At 45.4% G+C, this 18,609-nt stretch overlaps 1 protein-coding gene across 2 annotated transcripts; it reads left to right on the plus strand.

Moving 5' to 3' along the window:
- Positions 1-10,147: 10,147 nt before the first annotated feature.
- On the plus strand, positions 10,148-18,198 carry LOC119160023 (uncharacterized). 2 transcript variants are annotated; one of them, XM_037412776.2, is made up of 6 exons: positions 10,148-10,292; positions 12,455-12,558; positions 12,736-12,774; positions 15,289-15,312; positions 17,054-17,074; positions 18,073-18,198. In XM_037412776.2, exons 1-6 carry the CDS (start codon positions 10,211-10,213, stop codon positions 18,112-18,114), a joined length of 312 nt encoding a protein of 103 aa, XP_037268673.1. In that variant the 5' UTR covers positions 10,148-10,210; the 3' UTR covers positions 18,115-18,198. The 2 variants fall into 2 exon arrangements, with proteins under 2 accessions (XP_037268673.1, XP_075745902.1); XM_075889787.1 differs by having other exon boundaries at positions 15,293-15,312.
- The last annotated feature ends 411 nt before the right edge of the window (positions 18,199-18,609 follow it).

Genomic DNA, 18,609 nt, shown 5'->3' on the forward strand with positions numbered 1-18,609 from the left:
CTTGTACTCCCTGATTTGGTGTATTCCCGGGAGCTCCCAAGGCAAGCCTACCTATTCCACGTTGCTTAATTTCTAATCTTGCTTAAACTTCTGATCTCATGCACAAGACCACATTGCCGAACGTCAGACCAGGAACCATGACTCCTTTCCATATTCCTCTGACAACATCATACCTATTGTAATTCCACAGTGCCATGTTTTTCATCACTGCTTCATTCCTGCTACCTTTAGTCGTCACGCATATTTCGTGTTCCCTTAGGTACTCGGTCCCATTGCTTATCCATACGCCCAGATATTTGTATTTATCTGTTATCTCTACCATGACCTCTTGTATTCTAAGCTCACTACTTTCAATATTATTAAAAATCATGACTGCTGATTTTTTCTTACTGATTATGAAATCTAATCTATCTCACTCATTACCACAGATGTCCATCAATCTCTGCAAATCTTCCTTGTTGTCAGCCATTAGCACTATATCGGCGGCGTACATCAATGCTGGTACTGCCTGTTCAATGAATTTTCCTTGTTTGACGAAAGAGAAGTTAAAGCCAAGTCCTCTTCCCTTTAATTTGGCCTCTAATTCTTGTAGGTACATCATGAATAACAAGGTTGATAGAGAACACCCCTGCCTAAGCCCCCGTTATACCTCTGCGGGCTTGAATACCTGTTTTACCACTTTTTAACTACCTTGTTACCTTTATAGATATCCTTTAAAAGATTAGTGACTACATCTTCCACGCCTAGTGTGTCCAGTATTCTCCACAAGTCCTCTTGAACCACGCTATCCTACGCTCCCTTTATATCCAAAAATGCTAGCCACAGGGGCCTGTGTTCCTTTTCTGCTATTACTATGTATTGCGTCCGTGAGAACAGATTGTATTCCAACCTCCTGTGTTTCTGAAACCCATTCTGAAGTTCCCCCAGTACCTCCTCATCCTCTATCCATGCCTGCAGTCTTTCCTATATAACCTGCATCGCCAGCCTGTAGACCACTGATGTCACTGTTATAGGACAGTAGTTGTTTATGTCAGCTTTGTCCCCCTTTTCTTTAAAGATCATGCTCATCCTGCTAAGTTTCCATCCATCAGGGCTTTACCATCGATTATTAATTTGCTCACTGCCTCTCTCAAAGTCTGCTTAGACTTCGGACCCAATGTCTTTATGAACATAATTGGAATGCCATCTGGGCCTGTTGATGTACTACTAGGAACCCTCTTCTCAGCCCTTTCACACTCTTGTTGTGAAAATTGAGCCATTGCATTACTTGATTCATCCTTGTCTATTGTGGTGAATAAAGCACTTCTTTGTTGAAATTTTTCTGTCACCCTTGTTCTTATATATTTAATATCTTCGTCCCCTTCTAGCCTAGCACCTTGAGCTGTAGTTATAAACCTCTGCTATAGGCTTGTCTCATTTCTTAGGGAGCTTAGATGGTCCGAAAATTTCGCAGCTGCCTTTCTATCCTTTTTATGTACTTCTACCAGTCGCTGAGCCCCATTTCTTCTAATCTTTTCATTGATAAGAAGGGATGCTTATTTCTACAGCTTAGAACGGTGTCTCATTTTCTTTTAACATCATCTGTCCGTTCACCCCGCTGCTTAGCATGTCTGTTTTCCCTAGAGGCTTCCTGGCGTTTTGCTATGGCTCTCTTAACGTCCTCATCCCACCAGCTCTTGGGTTTGTGTCTTTTCCGAGATGACTTGTCACGTGCCTTAGCAAGCTTTATCTCAAACAGTCTAAATAGATTCGTGTATGTCCACACTGTTTTATTATCCTCAGTGATTACTTTCTCAATTTGTTTAGTAGCTATTTCAATTTTTCTTTCTGAATAAAAATTTTCCTGTACTTGCTCATCTTGTCTCCTTCCCACTTTCACGGCTCTTGCGAAACTTAGCTGGATACGTTTGTGATCACTACCCAGACTTCTGGACCCATATTCATCTATGTGCATTCCCCTGAACCTATCATACATCCTATGTGACATCAGTGCGTAATCTATCTTCAGCTGCAGCATTCCTACCTCCCATGCTATTTGCCCGTCACACTTCTCAGTACTGTTGCAAATGATCAAATCATACCTTTAACACATATTCATGATCATTTTGCCTGTTGGGTTGGTCGGTATACCCATCTATATATTCTATGTGCGCATTCATATCTCCTAATATAGTCATCTCGCACTCTTGTCCTAATTCCTCAATGTCCTTTGATGTACACTTTACCATTGCCTGGTATTCCTCTCTGGCCTTTGCTCCCGTCCACAAGTACACCAAACCAAGGAGTGTCATTTGCCCTGGCACTATCCCTTTTAGCCATAAATTTTCCTTGCACTCCTGCTTGACCCTTTTCCAGTCTGTACTTTTATGAATGAATGCCCCAATACCACCCCCATTTCTGCTGCCTTCTGTTCTATTATATATTCCCACGCGTAGTCCGGATTGTTAGGAGGTTGTTTCATGTCCCTACGATGTGTTTCTGCAAAACCGTATACCATCGGGCTCTCCTCCCTTAGCTGTTCTTCTATCTCTTCCCACTTCAGTCTGTTCCTGCCACCCTTCATGTTAATAAACCCTATGTCTGAATTGTCTCAGCCTTCGTGGCTACGTCTATTTCTGCCCCGGACTCTACCTATCTTAGATACTGGTGCCACTTTGAAATCGTATCTGTCCATACCACTTGTCAAAGAGTCTCCTTGGTTATTTTCCTCGTTACTAGCGATCCTGCGCCCCGAAGGGCCCACGTGCCCCCCAAAAAAGCTACTGCGCGTCCTTCAAGTCTCCAACCCACATCATGACCTAGCCGCCCATCGAAGTGAATTTCGTCTCAATGAAAATCACCCCACCAATGCATCTCTCGGTTCATTTCCACTACTCAAAGTCTTTCTCTGGACTCATCCGCCATATCTCTTGGTTTGCATTGACAACCGCTCTTTGCAGGTTGTCGTCAAGCACTGGTACCTCTGATATCGCGCATATCACTACCGGTACATGAGGAGAAGTGGCGCGCATGTGATTGACCCCTTTAGCCAGTGTGGTCGCTAGCCTTGCCGTAACTTCATTTAGTACATCCTTTAAACCGCCTAAAATTGTCACGAGGTTTCGTCTATCAGCTGTAGTTTTGAGTTTTGCGCTCGCTTGCTTCATGACTGCTTTCAGCTTGCGTCCTGCGAACGTCCCTACTGCAACCCTCTTGTCACCTTTTACCCTCTCTTTGATTGCTGGTGCGCATCAATTTAAATTCGCGTCCCCGGTGATTATAAGATGCTGTGACTTTTCAGCTGTAACGTCCTACCCCTGGGGGTTACTTGCACCTGTGACGCCGGCTGCTTTGTCCCCTCCAGGCCCCTCGACTACTTCACTGAAGCTGGGTCTTTCAACCATTGAACAGGCTGAACCTGTTTTTTCCAAACTTGCTTGCTCTTTTTTTCCACCGTTCTGGTTGCCGGTGCCCTACTGTTCTCTCCGTCGGCCGCTCCTTGGTTCACCTTCGCTAGTGGTTCCTCGGCGGACTTTTAGTCTTTCTCCCATAGCGCTCGTTTTCTCTTGCCCTGTCGCCAACTCAGTCTCCAGCTCAGTGATCCTCATCAGCAGTTCACCCCAGGCAACCATCATTTTCTCCATTTTTTTCCTCGACCTCACATTGACTACACTTGGCGTCAGCCTCCTCTTCAATCGTTTCTGCACTTAGGTCCATTTTGAAACCCACCTTGCATCCTGAACGCTTTGGAGCCTTTTTAACCATGTGTTTCTGACGCCAATTGTCCTTATGAACTTTCTCACTATATCATTACAAAACACGATCCCTGCCCTGCGAAAGAAAGTCTAAGCTATACTACAAAAATTTACGTGTTCAATGTACGTGCACTTCCCCCACAAGGTGGCAAGAGAAAAACTTAAAGAAACAAACACACAGACACGCACTTATTGATAAATACCTGGTGACTGACACCCGAGAAAGCCGTACAATGTAATACGGGCTACAAAGATTTTAACTGCTGCCTTATTATTATAAAGGCAAGCTCAAAACATGCAAAACCGCTTATCTGCGCAGTCGATGGGGAGCGCTCAAAAAAAAAAAAAAAACTACAGAGCCACTGTAATGCCACCTCATGCCGAGAAGAGAAAGCTTAAGTAACAAACGTAACTGTGGCATCTTCTGGCTACTTCAGGCTGAAATAAAGAAAAGTAAACGTTACTCACAGTGATTGTCTGGAGAAGCGTCTCCTTTTGTGTAGACGACCATTCTGGCGAGATCTGATCGATCAGAGCGATTCATTGAGCCGCCGTCTTGTACGGCCAGGAAAGTAGCCTGCATCGTATACTTCTCCACGATGCAATCGTCTCGGATCTGTCTATTTTGTCGGCTACGTGAGAATTGGATTGAAACTTAAGATGGTCGCCGTTCTTTATGGTGTCTATTAAGCCACCTACGGGGAGTATTGGAAAACACCCAATGACACTTTCTCGCTGACATGCGGTTGCAGAAGTTGCGACGGAGCAAGTTTGTCGCTGCCGCTTGTGGCCAGGAAATCGTGTGCATGCGGTTAGGGCTTAACATACTAAAAGTCCTATGGAGGCTGACATATTGTTACCGCCGGGGGGGGGGGGGTAATGACATTACCGCTGAGGGGGTAATGCTACGTAGCTGACATATCAGTGGTCAGAAGACGACAACGAGGAAGTGGTCTGTCGGTTGTGCGTGCTGTCTTCCATCTTAGTCGACGTAAACGCCATCCTGACCGGAAAATACACCGGGATCACGAGCAGGAGGTAGGACGACGTATGCAGAAGTCACGGTAGGGGCAGGTGGTGAAGACGATGGTTGTTCAACCTGTGACATGGTTGGACCTATGATGATGCGGCCGTTGAGGAGCTTTGTGATGAAGACGGGGAAGTACCCCGCACCTCCACCACAAAGATGTTACGTAAAAATGACACGAGGCGTGTCTATTTAAAATCTATATTCAAACTGATGCGTATGGCGTCGACTAAGATGGAAGACAGCACGCACAACCGACAGACCACTTCCTCGTTGTCGTCTTCTGACCATTGATATGTAAGCTACGTGCAATATTATAGTAGATATAATTAAGCCCCCCCCCCCCCCCCCCCGTAATATGCGTTCAGAAAAAGTGTTTAGCAATTTAGAGTACTCTACTATAAGAGAGTTCGCATTGCACACTTGCTGGAGCCAGTCGTGGAAAGCCTCACGAAGATTAAGTGATTCTGAAAAGCCTTCTTGCATTGTCAGACTATGCAGCAGAGTTCGGTTGCCTACACAAATAGCTTTACAAGCAGCATACAACAAAGAGTTAACGCAAAAAAAAAGAAACCAATGTTTCCTCTTTATCCTTTGACCAAACGATTGCAAGATGACAAAAAAGCCTGGAATCGTATAGCTAAAGATGTCTGCTAAAAATTCAGCACCAGCAGGTGGAAGTTTCAATAAAAAACATGGTTGGTTTTAATAAAACATGGTTCCAATAAAAAATCACAGCATATCCACGGAGTGAATGATGATCAGTGGGGCGAAGCGTCCGTTCACCAGTCCAGTCTGTCTGTCTGTCTGTCTGTCTGTCTGTCTGTCTGTCTGTCTGTCTGTCTGTCTGTCCGTCTGTCCGTCTGTCCGTCCGTCCGTCCGTCCGTCCGTCCGTCCGTCCGTCCGTCCGTCTGTCTGTCTGTCTGTCTGTCTGTCTGTCTGTCTGTCTGTCTGTCTGTCTGTCTGTCTGTCTGTCTGTCTGGTTACGCTTGAGGCAGGACAAGGTTAGACTAACTGGAGCTTCGACTTCCTTGGCTCCACCCCGAAAACATAATCCGCACAGAATAATTCTGCACAGAAAAGCATACATTGTACACATAAGTCCTTACGAAATAGTATATATTTGTATAAGAAAGCTTATTACGGTTTGTCTTGATGTTTGATAGCTGTAGCGCCGTTTAACGTGAAGGCATCCATGTTGACGGTGATATAAATCTCCATTCAGACAACTATGGTCCATGATCAATGATTAAGCAAACCCTTGTGTTCATGGGTGCTTGCGGTAGCCTTTGTAAACGGCGAGAGCGAAATCGGAAAGAAGTCTCAGCATATCCACAAAGTGCATAAGCATGAGTGGGGCGAAGCATCCATCAGTCCGTCTGCCTGTGTGGTCATTTGTGTGTCCATCCATTCGCGCGCTCTTCCATCCGTACGTTTATTCGTGTCCATCCGTCGATTCGGGCTTCCGTCCATCCGAACGTGCTGCTGTCCATCCGTCCGTCCATCTAGTGAATCCTCCAAGTGCCATCACCTCGCATTTTTCCATAATATATTTATCATATAGAAATACCGCCATCCAGGGGACATTCTAAGTACTAAACGAGAGGTGGCATGGCCGGACTGGAGGAGCGGCACGCGGGCACTTTCTTACGGCCTGCTCCGCGTGTCTAGTTTCCACTTTTCACCGCCGCTAGTTCATGGCACTGCGGCCCAACCCTCGCTAAACCTTGCTAATGGCGTCATTCATTGGTGGATTCAAAGTGATCCACGAACTCTGCGGCAGAGCACTCTGCTCTGGCGGATGGCAAAAAGGGAATATATATATATACCAATGTAGCACATGCGCTCCCTCTGGAGCAAATGGCAAAGTCAAAATGGAACTTGACGCGCGCGTCTCTCTTCTTGCTTGAGTGGGCACGCTGGCCAGAGCTACGCTACGCTAGCAAATTGTGAGCTCCGACGCGAAGCGCGACTGACACCACCGGCGTCTAAAAAATTGGCAGCATATCCACGGAGTGAATGATGGAGAGTGGGGCGAAGCATTCGTCCGTCCATTCGTTCTTGCTTCCGTCCGTCCATGCATCCGTCTGTGTGACCGTCCATGCGTCCATCCGCCCGTCCGTGCGTGTGTCTGTTCGTGCGTCCGTCACTGCGTTCGTCCATGCATCTGCCCCTGCGCCCGTTCATGTGTCCATCCATGCATCTGTCTGTGTGTCCGTTCGTCCATCTATTCAACACTCCAAGTACCACCATCTCGCATCTTTTCATCATATATTCCCCATATTGAAGCACCGCCATCCAGCGGACATTCCAAGGACTAAACGAGAGGTGGCACACGCACACTTTCTTACGGCTTGCGCTTCGTGTCTACTTCCCACCTTTAAGCACCTCGAGTTCATGGTATATACTAGTTCACTGTATTCATGGCACTGCGGCCCAACGCTCACTAAACCTTTCTAAAACCAAGGAGGTTACGCCCAGCGAGTATAACGTAGCAACCTTTTCCTGTCAGATAGTGCTCAATGTACATGCCAATGGCTGCTAATGGAAAATGAGAGACAGGAGAATTTAGCTTTTACTTTCTTACGGCTTGCGCTTCGTATATACTTCCCACCTTTAACCACCTGGAGTTCATACTTCCCACCTTTAACCACCTGGAGTTCATACTTCCCACCTTTAACCACCTGGAGTTCATGGTATATACTATAGTTCATTGTATTCATGGCACTGCGGCTCAACGCAAGCTAAACCTTTCTAAAACTAAGGAGGTACAACCCTTTCTTGTCAGATAGTGCTCAATGTACATGCCAATGGCTGCTAATGGGGAATGAGAGACAGGAGCGTTCGGCATTTAGTTAACCCGCACGCCGCGATCTTTTTATTGTTCAACAAAACACAGGAGAAATCTTCCACCGGCACCACCTTGCAGGTCAAAATGTAACACTGGTTACACACTACGACTACGACAACGAGGGACGAATGGGTGCCGCTTTAAGGAGCTTCGCCCCTAAAACGTGGTTCGGCCACTGCGCGCTATTACTGACGATTTCTAGGCGTGTAAACGATCTTCCTTCCTGAAATCTGATGCAGAGAAACTGGCTGCAATTATGGGGCTACGTGCCAGCGCATTCGCTTATCGTCGCGCTAAAAGAACCAATCTTACTTATGAACAGAAGTGTGCATTCACAGTGTTTTTTTTTTACTGCTTCGTGTACTTCTGTCGTGAGGATGGTTTAGTCCACACACTAGCGGTGGCCCCCGTTGAACTAGCCTTAACATTATTCACTCTTGACTGGATGGGAATTTCCATACGTCCATCGACATTCCTCGCTAGAGGAGAAACTGCATGGTAGCGTACTAAGGACACAGACGCTGAAAGTGAAGACCAGATGACGCAAGACAAGAAAGGCATACCGTCCTCTCTTCGCTTTCTTCGTGTACGTTATTAGTGCGCTACAAGTTTCACGACGTATCACCCGCAACGAGCCCATTCTTATCATTCTTATTATCGCCCATGGGTGTCGTCAGGATTTTTTGGGGTGTGCAAAGCAATCCCTCATGCGGCGAGGGGGAAAACAGTGCTGTTGATTGAGATGGGGATAAGTTCTGGGGTGACTGGGGGGGGGGGGGGAGTTTTTTTTCACACCCTACCCTCGCAGACGCCCATGCTTCCACGCTATCAGAGCGTAATACATCGTGCTCCCTGTGATTGAACTGGTACGTACAGATTGTTCGTCACTTGCAGGGGAGGGGACTGTCACCCTCGATGGAAGGCTACGGGTCAGGTGCAACGGACGAGCCCAATTGCGTCCGGCCTGCCTTCATCGCACGCCGGTGGCCAGAGTTCACTCGCCAAAAACTGTCACGTAACCAAACCCGCAGCGCGACCATACTGGCCACGCCTACAGATCACAACAACTGAAGGGCCAAGATTACGTCGGCTTGCCTTAAACGTAGGTACGAGAGTAAAAATGACTTCCCCTACAGATATCTTTACTTGAGACACATGGACCGCGCCAACTTGGACTGTTAAGCAAACGTTATCTCATTTTTGTTGGCCGTGACGGGAACTTAAGAAGGTAATAAAACGTTGAATGTATCAACCCAACTGTTTGAATGCCTATATGCGTCTACCATAGCACCTGTTATTTACCTGTTACAGATACAAAATGCCGAAGTTGTCAGCCTATTAGGACGGCACCGAAATTCACAATGAAACAGTCTATAGCATCGAACGAAATGATGAAAGCAAGCAGATGGAAACTGGAAGGCCAGTGCGGGAAACGCATGTTTTACAAAGTTGACCTGTTAATTATCAAAGTGTTAGTTTTAAAGGTTTAGTGGCCAACGTCCCATCACATCGCTGTGTCTGCTTTCTGCAAGAGGAAAAGAAAAAAACAAATTTGAAATGCCGGAGTGCCACCTGTTCGTGTCTGACGGCGTTGTAGTAGGATAAACGGGTAAAAAAAAGTTACAAAGGGGTGGGGCTCAATGTCACCTTGATTATGACGAACTTGGATAACGCGAATAATTTTCTGTATCGAAAGCGAGAAACTTGCTCGTGTGAGCAACCAAAGACGTACCTTGTCATTGTAGAATAGTTGCATCACGAGTCCGTCCTGCATGCTTGGGCCAACTGATTGGCTTTCCGCATTTCGACACAAATTCATATAGATACGCTCATCATCTTTTTCTCTAAGTGAAAACTTGATATCACAACTGTACAACATGATTCAGTCAAGTACGAGCCTATAAATCTTATGCTTGATTGATATGTGCGTTTTAATGTCTCAAACCCACCATATGATTATGAGAGACGCCGTAGTGGCGGCTATGGAAATTCTACCACCTGGGGTTCTTTAACGTGCACCCAAATCTGTAAGTTTTATTCTTAAAAAAGCCGATTCTTCAGCTTTCGCTTGACGCTGTAGCGTCCCTCTGCTCACATATTCAGTAAAGCTAAACTAACCAAAAAAACATGCAATAATGCCTTTAACTAGAATAATTTCTGCCGCAACGATAGATTGCAAGATCGCGTGCACAATTAACTAGTGTCAGTGCCGTTGTCGAACAGTTCTTTCCAACGGGGACGTCAACAACTTGTTGCGTCAAAGTCCACGTTCGTGGCATTGCAGAAGCAGCGTTGCCGAAAGGCAGGCACGCCATTCGATCTTCAACTTGTTAATCCGATTCCGGCGAGAACTACGCACCCTCGACACTGCCCCGGTCACGCAATCTCGCAACTCGAGAAACTGTCGCTTCAGGCGTCTCCTTTGCACTGTCGGTTCAGGCGCGCACTACACGTGTTGAGTGGCGACGAGCGTGACAAGTGCAACGAGAGGGGTGTGGGGCGGCCCGTTGCCCCCTTTAAAAGGCCGAACGTTGCTCCGACGGCGCGCGGTGGAAGGAACGGGCCTTCATCCACAAACGGGGAGCAGCAGACATCGTCATGAAGGTCTCCGTTATCACTACCGCCGTCTTTCTTCTCGCGTGCGTCACGTGCAACTACGGCCAAGCCGACATGCAAAAAGGTACCGTGTGCAACGTCTGCGTCATTGTTTGGGTTAATTACTGTAGTCGCCATGGTCATTACTCGAGGCGTACGAATGCGTCATTGGAAGCTATCGAACTTTCGTTAGTGGATTAGAACCCTGGGTTTTACGTGACAAGAGCATCGTGTAATTATGAAAGACTCTCTTCAGCGGGGAGAGTCTGCATTAACTTGTACCCTCTGAAATTAATTTCTGTGCGCCTAAACGTAAAGATACAGGCGTTGAACATGGCTCAATTATGCTGCGACCACCATGGGCGTCGGTAGGGTAGTGCAGAAGGGACTATTGCCCCACCCTCCAATCAGCACCACCACTCGTCGTCACTCAAGCTACGCCAGCGTTCCCACTCTGCCAACCGTGATGCGACATGCATTTGCACCCCGAAGACAGTATGCTGCGGACTCCTATGGCAGCCACTATGCAGGGCTGGGAATGGAACACGCCTCCTCGGGCTTAACAGTTAAGCATTTCTACCTGATAGCTTCCACGGCGAAACGCTGGCGAATCATCGGTTATTATCGAATGCACCCAGTGTGGAATTTCTTGATGTTTAATATGGACAGCTTAAACAAAAAAGCATTGTTACATATAGCGGAACCCTAATCCCGAAGCTCGGTTACTCCAAGTCAACATACTTGCACCGTAGTTCAGAATACACTGCCGAATAATTAACAAATGTTCACTACGTACGTTCTTTTTATAGCTTACGCATTACGGCACACATGGAAAATTTAGGAACCGTAATTTGAGAGTGCTAACAGGCGTGCACGCACTGAACAAGTTTTCTTGTTCGTGTTTCGTGACACCAGTCTTGAGATGCTCATTCCTAAAGTATAGACGCCTAGAGGTAATAGCTTGTGTGATTGATTGCGTCTGACAAAAAAGTAAACAAAAGGAAGTACGGACCCAGACAGTTCCGTTCCTTCACTGATCGCCAAAGTGTGCGACGAACTACATATATATGTAGTTCTGGACTCCAATAGAACTCCTAGAGGACTCCTATAGGAGTCCCATTAGAGTCGTGCTTCACTGCACTAAATTGCTTTCTGTTCAGGGATTCAACGTGCGGAACAGTGTATTTTTTTCCGTAGCATTGACGGTGCACAACATAAAGAGAGAGAGCGAGAGAAAAAAAGAGAGGCAGTGAAACATTAGTGGAGCCAGGCTTGAAGCGAGCGTGGAGCTGTGTGACCTTCTTTGTTTCTCCGCATTTTCGAACTTTTCTTCCTTTCTTTGTCTGTGTGCATTTCAATCGATAAGTTGCACTGACATCGCTGAAAGTGTCATACATGGAGCACCAGCATGAGGACACGTGGCGTTTTTGATGACTCAAAATCTTAATCAAAACGTCATACGTTGGTTCTTTCGTTTTTCACGCACACAGACGTTCTTGCTGCGTCATTTTTCACATGGACGCAACTCGTTTCTCATCGAAGCATCCGTCGGGGAGTCACAGTAGCTTTCTGAAGTGGCGTCCGCGATCTCACGTGCAAGTCATCTATTTTCTTACTTTCTATATGTAGTTCTTTCTTTTTTTCGCTATATTTCTCGTTCTCGCCTTTATCCCCCCTCTCTTCCCCTTAATTTCTTTCTTCTCTGTGTTCTCTCACTCGCTCAGCCGTCAGAAATATTGCATCCCATGCCGGACAAGTCAGTGCACTTGTTCGGGGAGCGAAAGAGAACATGAAGAGGACGCAGAGAACTCGTGACTGTTTGTGATGATGACAGTTTTCTGACGACGAGTTATTGCATAAATGAAGGCCTAACGGCTCCGCTGTTAACTTAGCGCCATCACTTGATTTATTTCTGTAGAGTATAACTTCTATAGAGTAAAAGCTCTCTTTCTTTACGGGCCATAAAGTAACGATTGAGCACAAAAAAACTATGGGGTCAATCTTAGTTGAACTTCTATAGAGTAAAAGCTCTCTTTCTTTACGGGCCATAAAGTAACGATTGAGCACAAAAAAACTATGGGGTCAATCTTAGTTGTTCACTGAGTTGTGCGTTTCGATATTTCGTGCAACAGATATCCGCTGGTTCGAGCCTCCGAGCTGAAGTATTATAATAATGTTGTCGCCTGCGATTTTCAAATAATTCGTACTGTCTTCGCAAAAATTAAAGATATGTTCCCTTTGTTGAAGGCTTGGCCCTGATGAAGAAAGCCATGGCTTGCTTCGGCAACGTGGATATGAGCAAAATTATGCAAATGAAGGGTGGAAACCCGCAGATAGAGAAGCTTATGAAGGTAAGTATGCGGCCTTTATTATACGCCAATTGACATGTTCTTACAAGTCTAAATATCAATGAGCGGTCCTAACTGCGTTTTTTTTTTACCCATAATATTTTTGCTGTCGCAGTTATAACTCAAATGCAGCCTCAGTGTTTCGCTGACAGTGCGCGGTTTCTTCTTCTTCTTTGCCAGGGGTTCCAGACTTGTAAGTCGCAACCAATGGATAAAATTGTAAGTACAGAGTTTGTGGTGGTCACTGTTACAGAAGGACTTGTTTTTCTTTTCTTTCTCTGCGGTAACCTACAATAAAACACAAAGCTCTAGGCGATAATAGCATGATCTCTATTTGACTACGAGTTTGACTTCACGACAGCGGTGCGTTGTGAGTCAGTCATTGACGACGCAGCGCATTCGTTTGTCAGACTCACGCTTTTAGACGTGGGATGTCTTTGCAAGCTTGTGGACACATCGTGAACTTACTTACAGCGCAACACCAGAAAAAATACAGGACAGGGAAGGAGTTCCCTGTCCCGATGGATCCTAACCAACTGGCCCAACTTACCGTCTTACTACTTGTGGATACGTGCGAACTGTTCGAAGCCTATAGCTTGAACGCACCTTATAATAACTGTTTGGGTTGAACGCCCGGAAACCACGATATGATCTCGAGAAATGCCGTAGTGCAGGGCTCCGCAACTTCTGACCAAAAGCAGTTATTTAACGTGCGCCTAAATTTCAGTACACAGGCCTCTAGCGTTTTCGAATCCGTGGAATGGGCGGCCGCTGATGTCGGGATTTGATACCGCTACCTTCGGGGCAGCAATCTAGCACTTTAACCGCCAGACCACCGTGGCGGGTGCTGAACACAGCTGCTTGAGTTTTAAAAGCTTCGAAAAAGGCCCAAGTGTGACTATGTCAACATCGGGAAAAATTTTGGAGCTTATGGGTGTAGCAGTAATCGGATTTTTGACAAAAGAAACGAAATATATAACTATACTAATAGGCCGCGATTCGACACATGCTGGTGGTATACAGCAATGCAATTTTTTGGAGCGTCTACAGCATGGGGGCCTCGTTAAATTTCTGATTCTCTTACGTTCTGTCGCGAAATGAAGGCAGAAGGGGGAAGGGGGTAAAAATTGAGCAAGGGTTGCTATGACGTGAAACGGGGCTTTGTGGAAGTAATGGGTTGCCTACGGGGAGCCAATTGACGATCTTCCCAGAATTCTGGGCTGAGCTGATCTTGGTCCTATCTCTTGGCCAGTCCAGGATATGGTCCTGTACTTCTGACACCGTGGTCCGCGCACGGTGGCCTCTAACTGCTCCTCATCGTAGATATTGAACGACTGGTGAACGATTTTGAGAACAACTGCAGAGCATGTGGCATAGGTTGTCTTTTCAGAGCCATTATGGCCATACGGGGAGAGATAAGAGGCCGGAGTTCGGATCAAATAGGAGTGAAAGACTAGTTTCTTTTGGCAGTGAGCGTTATTATCCAGCCTGCGGTTATGTGTAGGGTTTATTGGGTACGTTCATCTGAGGCTATACGCTCGCCAATATATAGGTGTAGAAGCCCCGCGTTGGAACGATGTCTCACAAATACACCAGCTGCGTGTGGCGTCAATAAACTTTATGTCCGTCAGGGCGTGAACTAGCACGTAGGGGGCCCGTCTTACGTCGGGACCGATAGGCCTAGCCTCTCCACCACGTCCTGGGCCCACTGAACTGCCCATAGTTGTGTCATGACTCATAACCATAATTTATTTGGCGGGGGGGGGGAGGGAGGGATTTTGGCGTTTCGTTATGGTCGTGCGTGTTGATGTGCGTCCGTATTCAGTAATGCGTACGAAATGCGAAATTTTTCTGGAGACCATTTGACACCTTCATGCAGCCCTCCTGGCTACGCCACTCGACAGCTCTTTTATCTGAATCAAATTTTACTGAAAATTTGTTTTCATATGATAACATATAAACGCATGGGTTTATTGCACTTCACTTACTTGCGTTCGCTATCCCGTTAAGGTTGTTTTATTTTCTCTGTTCAAACGTCCTTTTGTGTGTGTGTGTGTGTGTGTGTGTGTGTACTTGCGAGACGCGCCTCACCTACGAGGTTTAAAACTTTGAAAAACGAAAAAAAAACAGAAATGTTCCGTGGTTGCTCAGGGAACCAACAGACAGCGTTATCTTAGTCTGCGGCGTATCACGACTGCGGTGAGTATACATAGGTGCGGATTCAATGAGGGAGTCAGCCGGTGGAGTTCGAGTAGAAAGACGGATCGCCAAACGACAGCAGGTTGGCGAATGTCTACAAATGAGCAAAATATATTATTTCTACCAATCTTGTTGGAAAAATCTCCGACAGGAGATGAGATCTACTCCGGAAATTTTCATTCGTAAAATTTGTCGTGATCCGCCTGAAAATATGCCAAATGTCTCGCTTTGAGCTTTATTTTATCACTAGGTACATTTTCGATGGAGGTGAAAATGCTAGAGGCCCGTGAACTGTGTGATGGCAGTGTCTCTTAAGGAACACCACACAATAAATATTTTCAAAGCCCCCCCCCCCCCCACCCACACACACTACAATGTCTCGCGTATTCACATCATGGTTTTGAGACGTAGAACAGCAGACATTGTCATTGTTGTTTCATCAGAAGTCACTGTCTAATTAGGCTACGACTTGCGACTGCTTAATCCCGTCAAAGATGCTCATGCACATTTCAAATCTTCTTTTCTCTGAACAAGGTGGACTGCTTGGGACGTGAAGCGGTGAGTGCATACGCATTAGTAATAAAAATCGTAATAATAAGCGCATTTGCTAGTAGCAATCGCATTTATAGGCCTGCATTTTGCAGGAAATTTAGTTTTCGAGAGCATAACGTTTTTTACAATAACTGCCACTCGGAACTGAAGTGTTAAGGCGTGACGCTGCAGCATAGCTATCATAACAGTAAAAGTACTTAGCTTTAAAAATGAAATATTGATTAGGAATCAGGTAAGGTTTAGCATGAGGACAGGCAAATGAAAGGTAAATAAGGTTAGAACCGTCAGTAAGAACTTTTTTACCCTTAACTTTTGGATGTCCATGTGTTTTGGCGGTGCAAATGGCTAGGCACATTGAAAAATAATATTGCGTTATGATAGTAAATGCAATGTGGGATAACTACAGATATATGCACCTTATTTTATTGCCTTAAGTTACGCACTTTTAAAAAGAATATTACTTCGCTATTTTGATCAATTCAAGAGGCACACTAGCTTTTAGGTTGTACTGGGCTAACTGTAGCTTGATCTTGTCTCCGAATGAATTGCAGCATAGAGTCAAAATGCAAAAAAAAGTGATGGAAGAATTTAATGTTGGAGAGAAATAAAGCAGACAAGGTAAAAAAAAAAAACATGCCAGGCCTGCGCGGAAGTCGCAGCACATTCACAGCGAAAGCTAGAAGAAGCGGCCTTTCAGAGCCTTTTCAAAACACTCATTGGGTAACTACTGGAAGCACGCTTGCTTGGTACCCACTAGGGCATTAATAATAAACTTTTTGGTAGTAGGCCGGCATTCGCTATGCTATTTTTCGTCATTCTTCCGAGAAGCGTGGTATTCGCTAAACACTTGCGAAGAATTCTGTGTCAATTGTTCATGCCGTGGCTGACGACGATGAGGAATTATGCGCCACAGTTAATAGGAGAACAAGAACAAGCTTTTGTAATATGGGTTGGAACATTGGATGGCCCACTCGTTACGCTATTGGCACTGTGAGACAACTTGGTGTTCTTTCGCTGTTTTAAAACGGTTTATAAGTCGTATTGACGTGATTGCTTTCCCGACATCAAGGCTGCCTCAGGCAAGTTTGCCAACACGTCACAAGCACCGGCGTAGCTCACGGGGCTGGCACTCAGTGGGCCCGGGTTCGAGCTCCACTGTGTCATTGGTGCTAGGTTTTTTTTTCTCTTCTGATTTCGCGCTATGTGGTTACGGACACTGGCGGCGACGGCAGCGGACAACTGCGCGTGAGCCGAGTTGTGATCTAATAACAGCTTTCACTGTAAAAAGAAACGGTGGTACCATGTGCGCCGGTGCAATGTAACACGTTTGACAGCCACAATAAACCTATCACTAGGCCTATTATGAATGCTGGTGGATAGCAACACGGTGGCATGCGCTGTCGTTCATTGCTGGGGGTGTTTTTGCGTAAATAGACCAGACGACAGATGTTAGCTCGGTGTGACACGTTATTTTTTTTATGTTACGCTTGAATTACGCCGCACTACTGCTGCGGTATGTGCGCAGCAATATATCTAGCCAACAATCAACAAAGGAATTGATTAGGTTGGGGTAACTTGTGGTAAATAACCACAAGATCGCAGCGGGCGCATGTGCTCTTTGCAGCCTTTCGTACGCCTAACTAGAAATTCAAATGAATTCGATATAGTTCACGGTAAAAATTGCTACGCTGCCTTGCGCGCTAGTATAGTTTCGGTGATTGAAACTCCTCCTTTTTTCTTTTTGCAGGGGCTCAATTCGACGGTAACTGTGAGTAATACTACGTTATTTTTTCTATAAATGAGCGGAAACTGACCGTATAACGGCCCATTTGCGGAATCGTACGTTTAAGAATAAAATTGCCGCAAACGTGTGTTACGGAAATGCGCCACATTGGCAGCTTCTAGATTCGAACAACCATTGCAGATATATGAATACCCTAAAGGCAGGATGATTGAACGAGCAGCTAAACTGATGTAAAAAAGAAAGAAAGAAGAACTAACACAACATTGACATTTACACGCATTGAAAAAAGTGCTTCTAAAGTAAACAAAAAAACGATGCAGCCGTGTGCTTTCCCGAATTACTAAGAAAGGAAAGTTACAAAACCTATTGTCTTCATAATGCCATACCATTCACACGTAAATGACTGTAATCGACAGCTAATAAAATTATGTGTAAACGCCTGCGTACGATCATTTGCAGAACAGCATTGTGCACCCTGTCAACATTATAAGGAATTTTCACGATGCGTAGGCACAAATATCTCGGTACATCTGAAATAATATATTTGTAACTGACTGTTCTTTCCCATTTGTAAGCATGTATGTGCTTTGTGGATCAATTATATCGCCATATTGTCGCAGGTCTCATCGGCATAAATGTTGGAATATGTAGTTGTATATACTCATATTTGGCAAAGTGCAGCTTCTGAAGTTGGCGTATGTCTTATCCTTGCGCGTGGCGCTAGATTTACGATTTACTTTCAAGTCAGGTCAAGCGTCCATTTTTAATTCTGTCGTACAGAAAGAAAGGACCGTGAAAACAAAGCTGCGCCTAAAACAGCTTGACTAGTTGACAGCCCTATTTTGTTGTACAATTTTGCGTGTATGCCATCCCTGCTACAAAGATACTTTTGACATCACTGTACTGTAAAATGTTCCTGTTATGTACAATCGCACACACGCATGCGAATAGCCAATAAATTGAGCCGTATTATATTATACAAACAATATAACTAATTTCACTTCGTCATGTCATCCTCGCAGAATTGCCTGAATGGAGTGGTGAGAAGCATCTCAATGCAATAGGACCCTGCGCAGGAGTTGTGCGATATTAAGTGGACGACGGCTATTGTATTTGAAGCCGCAAATAAACACGTTCCTGTTCAATAAGATCGAGAGTCATATTTTATTGAAGATGGAAGGGGTGTAAATGGTTCAGCCATAGCTACTATATGCTCTGGCTTGCTACTATATGCTCTGGCCTGCTACGGCCGGCTTACACAACTCCGCTGTTAAAAAAAAAAAAAAACAGCAGACAGACGCGAACTGTGGAAGTTAACGTAAAGCGATGCAGAAGCGATACATTCCTTCCACTGCACGGTTTGCCTTTGATACAAATGAAGTCATTCACGTAACTACGTGTTATTTGCTATAGCTTGTTTGGCATACACGCACGCATGCATTAATGTGCATTCTGGTATATGTACCACGCAAATGAAACGTACATTCCAACCATGTCATTTTTGTTTGTCACATTAATGACATGCCGATTTCGGTATATATGAAGTTAACGAAACGACC

This window comes from Rhipicephalus microplus, chromosome 3 (assembly GCF_043290135.1).
Source record: "Rhipicephalus microplus isolate Deutch F79 chromosome 3, USDA_Rmic, whole genome shotgun sequence".
Classification (NCBI taxonomy): Eukaryota; Metazoa; Arthropoda; class Arachnida; order Ixodida; family Ixodidae; genus Rhipicephalus; species Rhipicephalus microplus.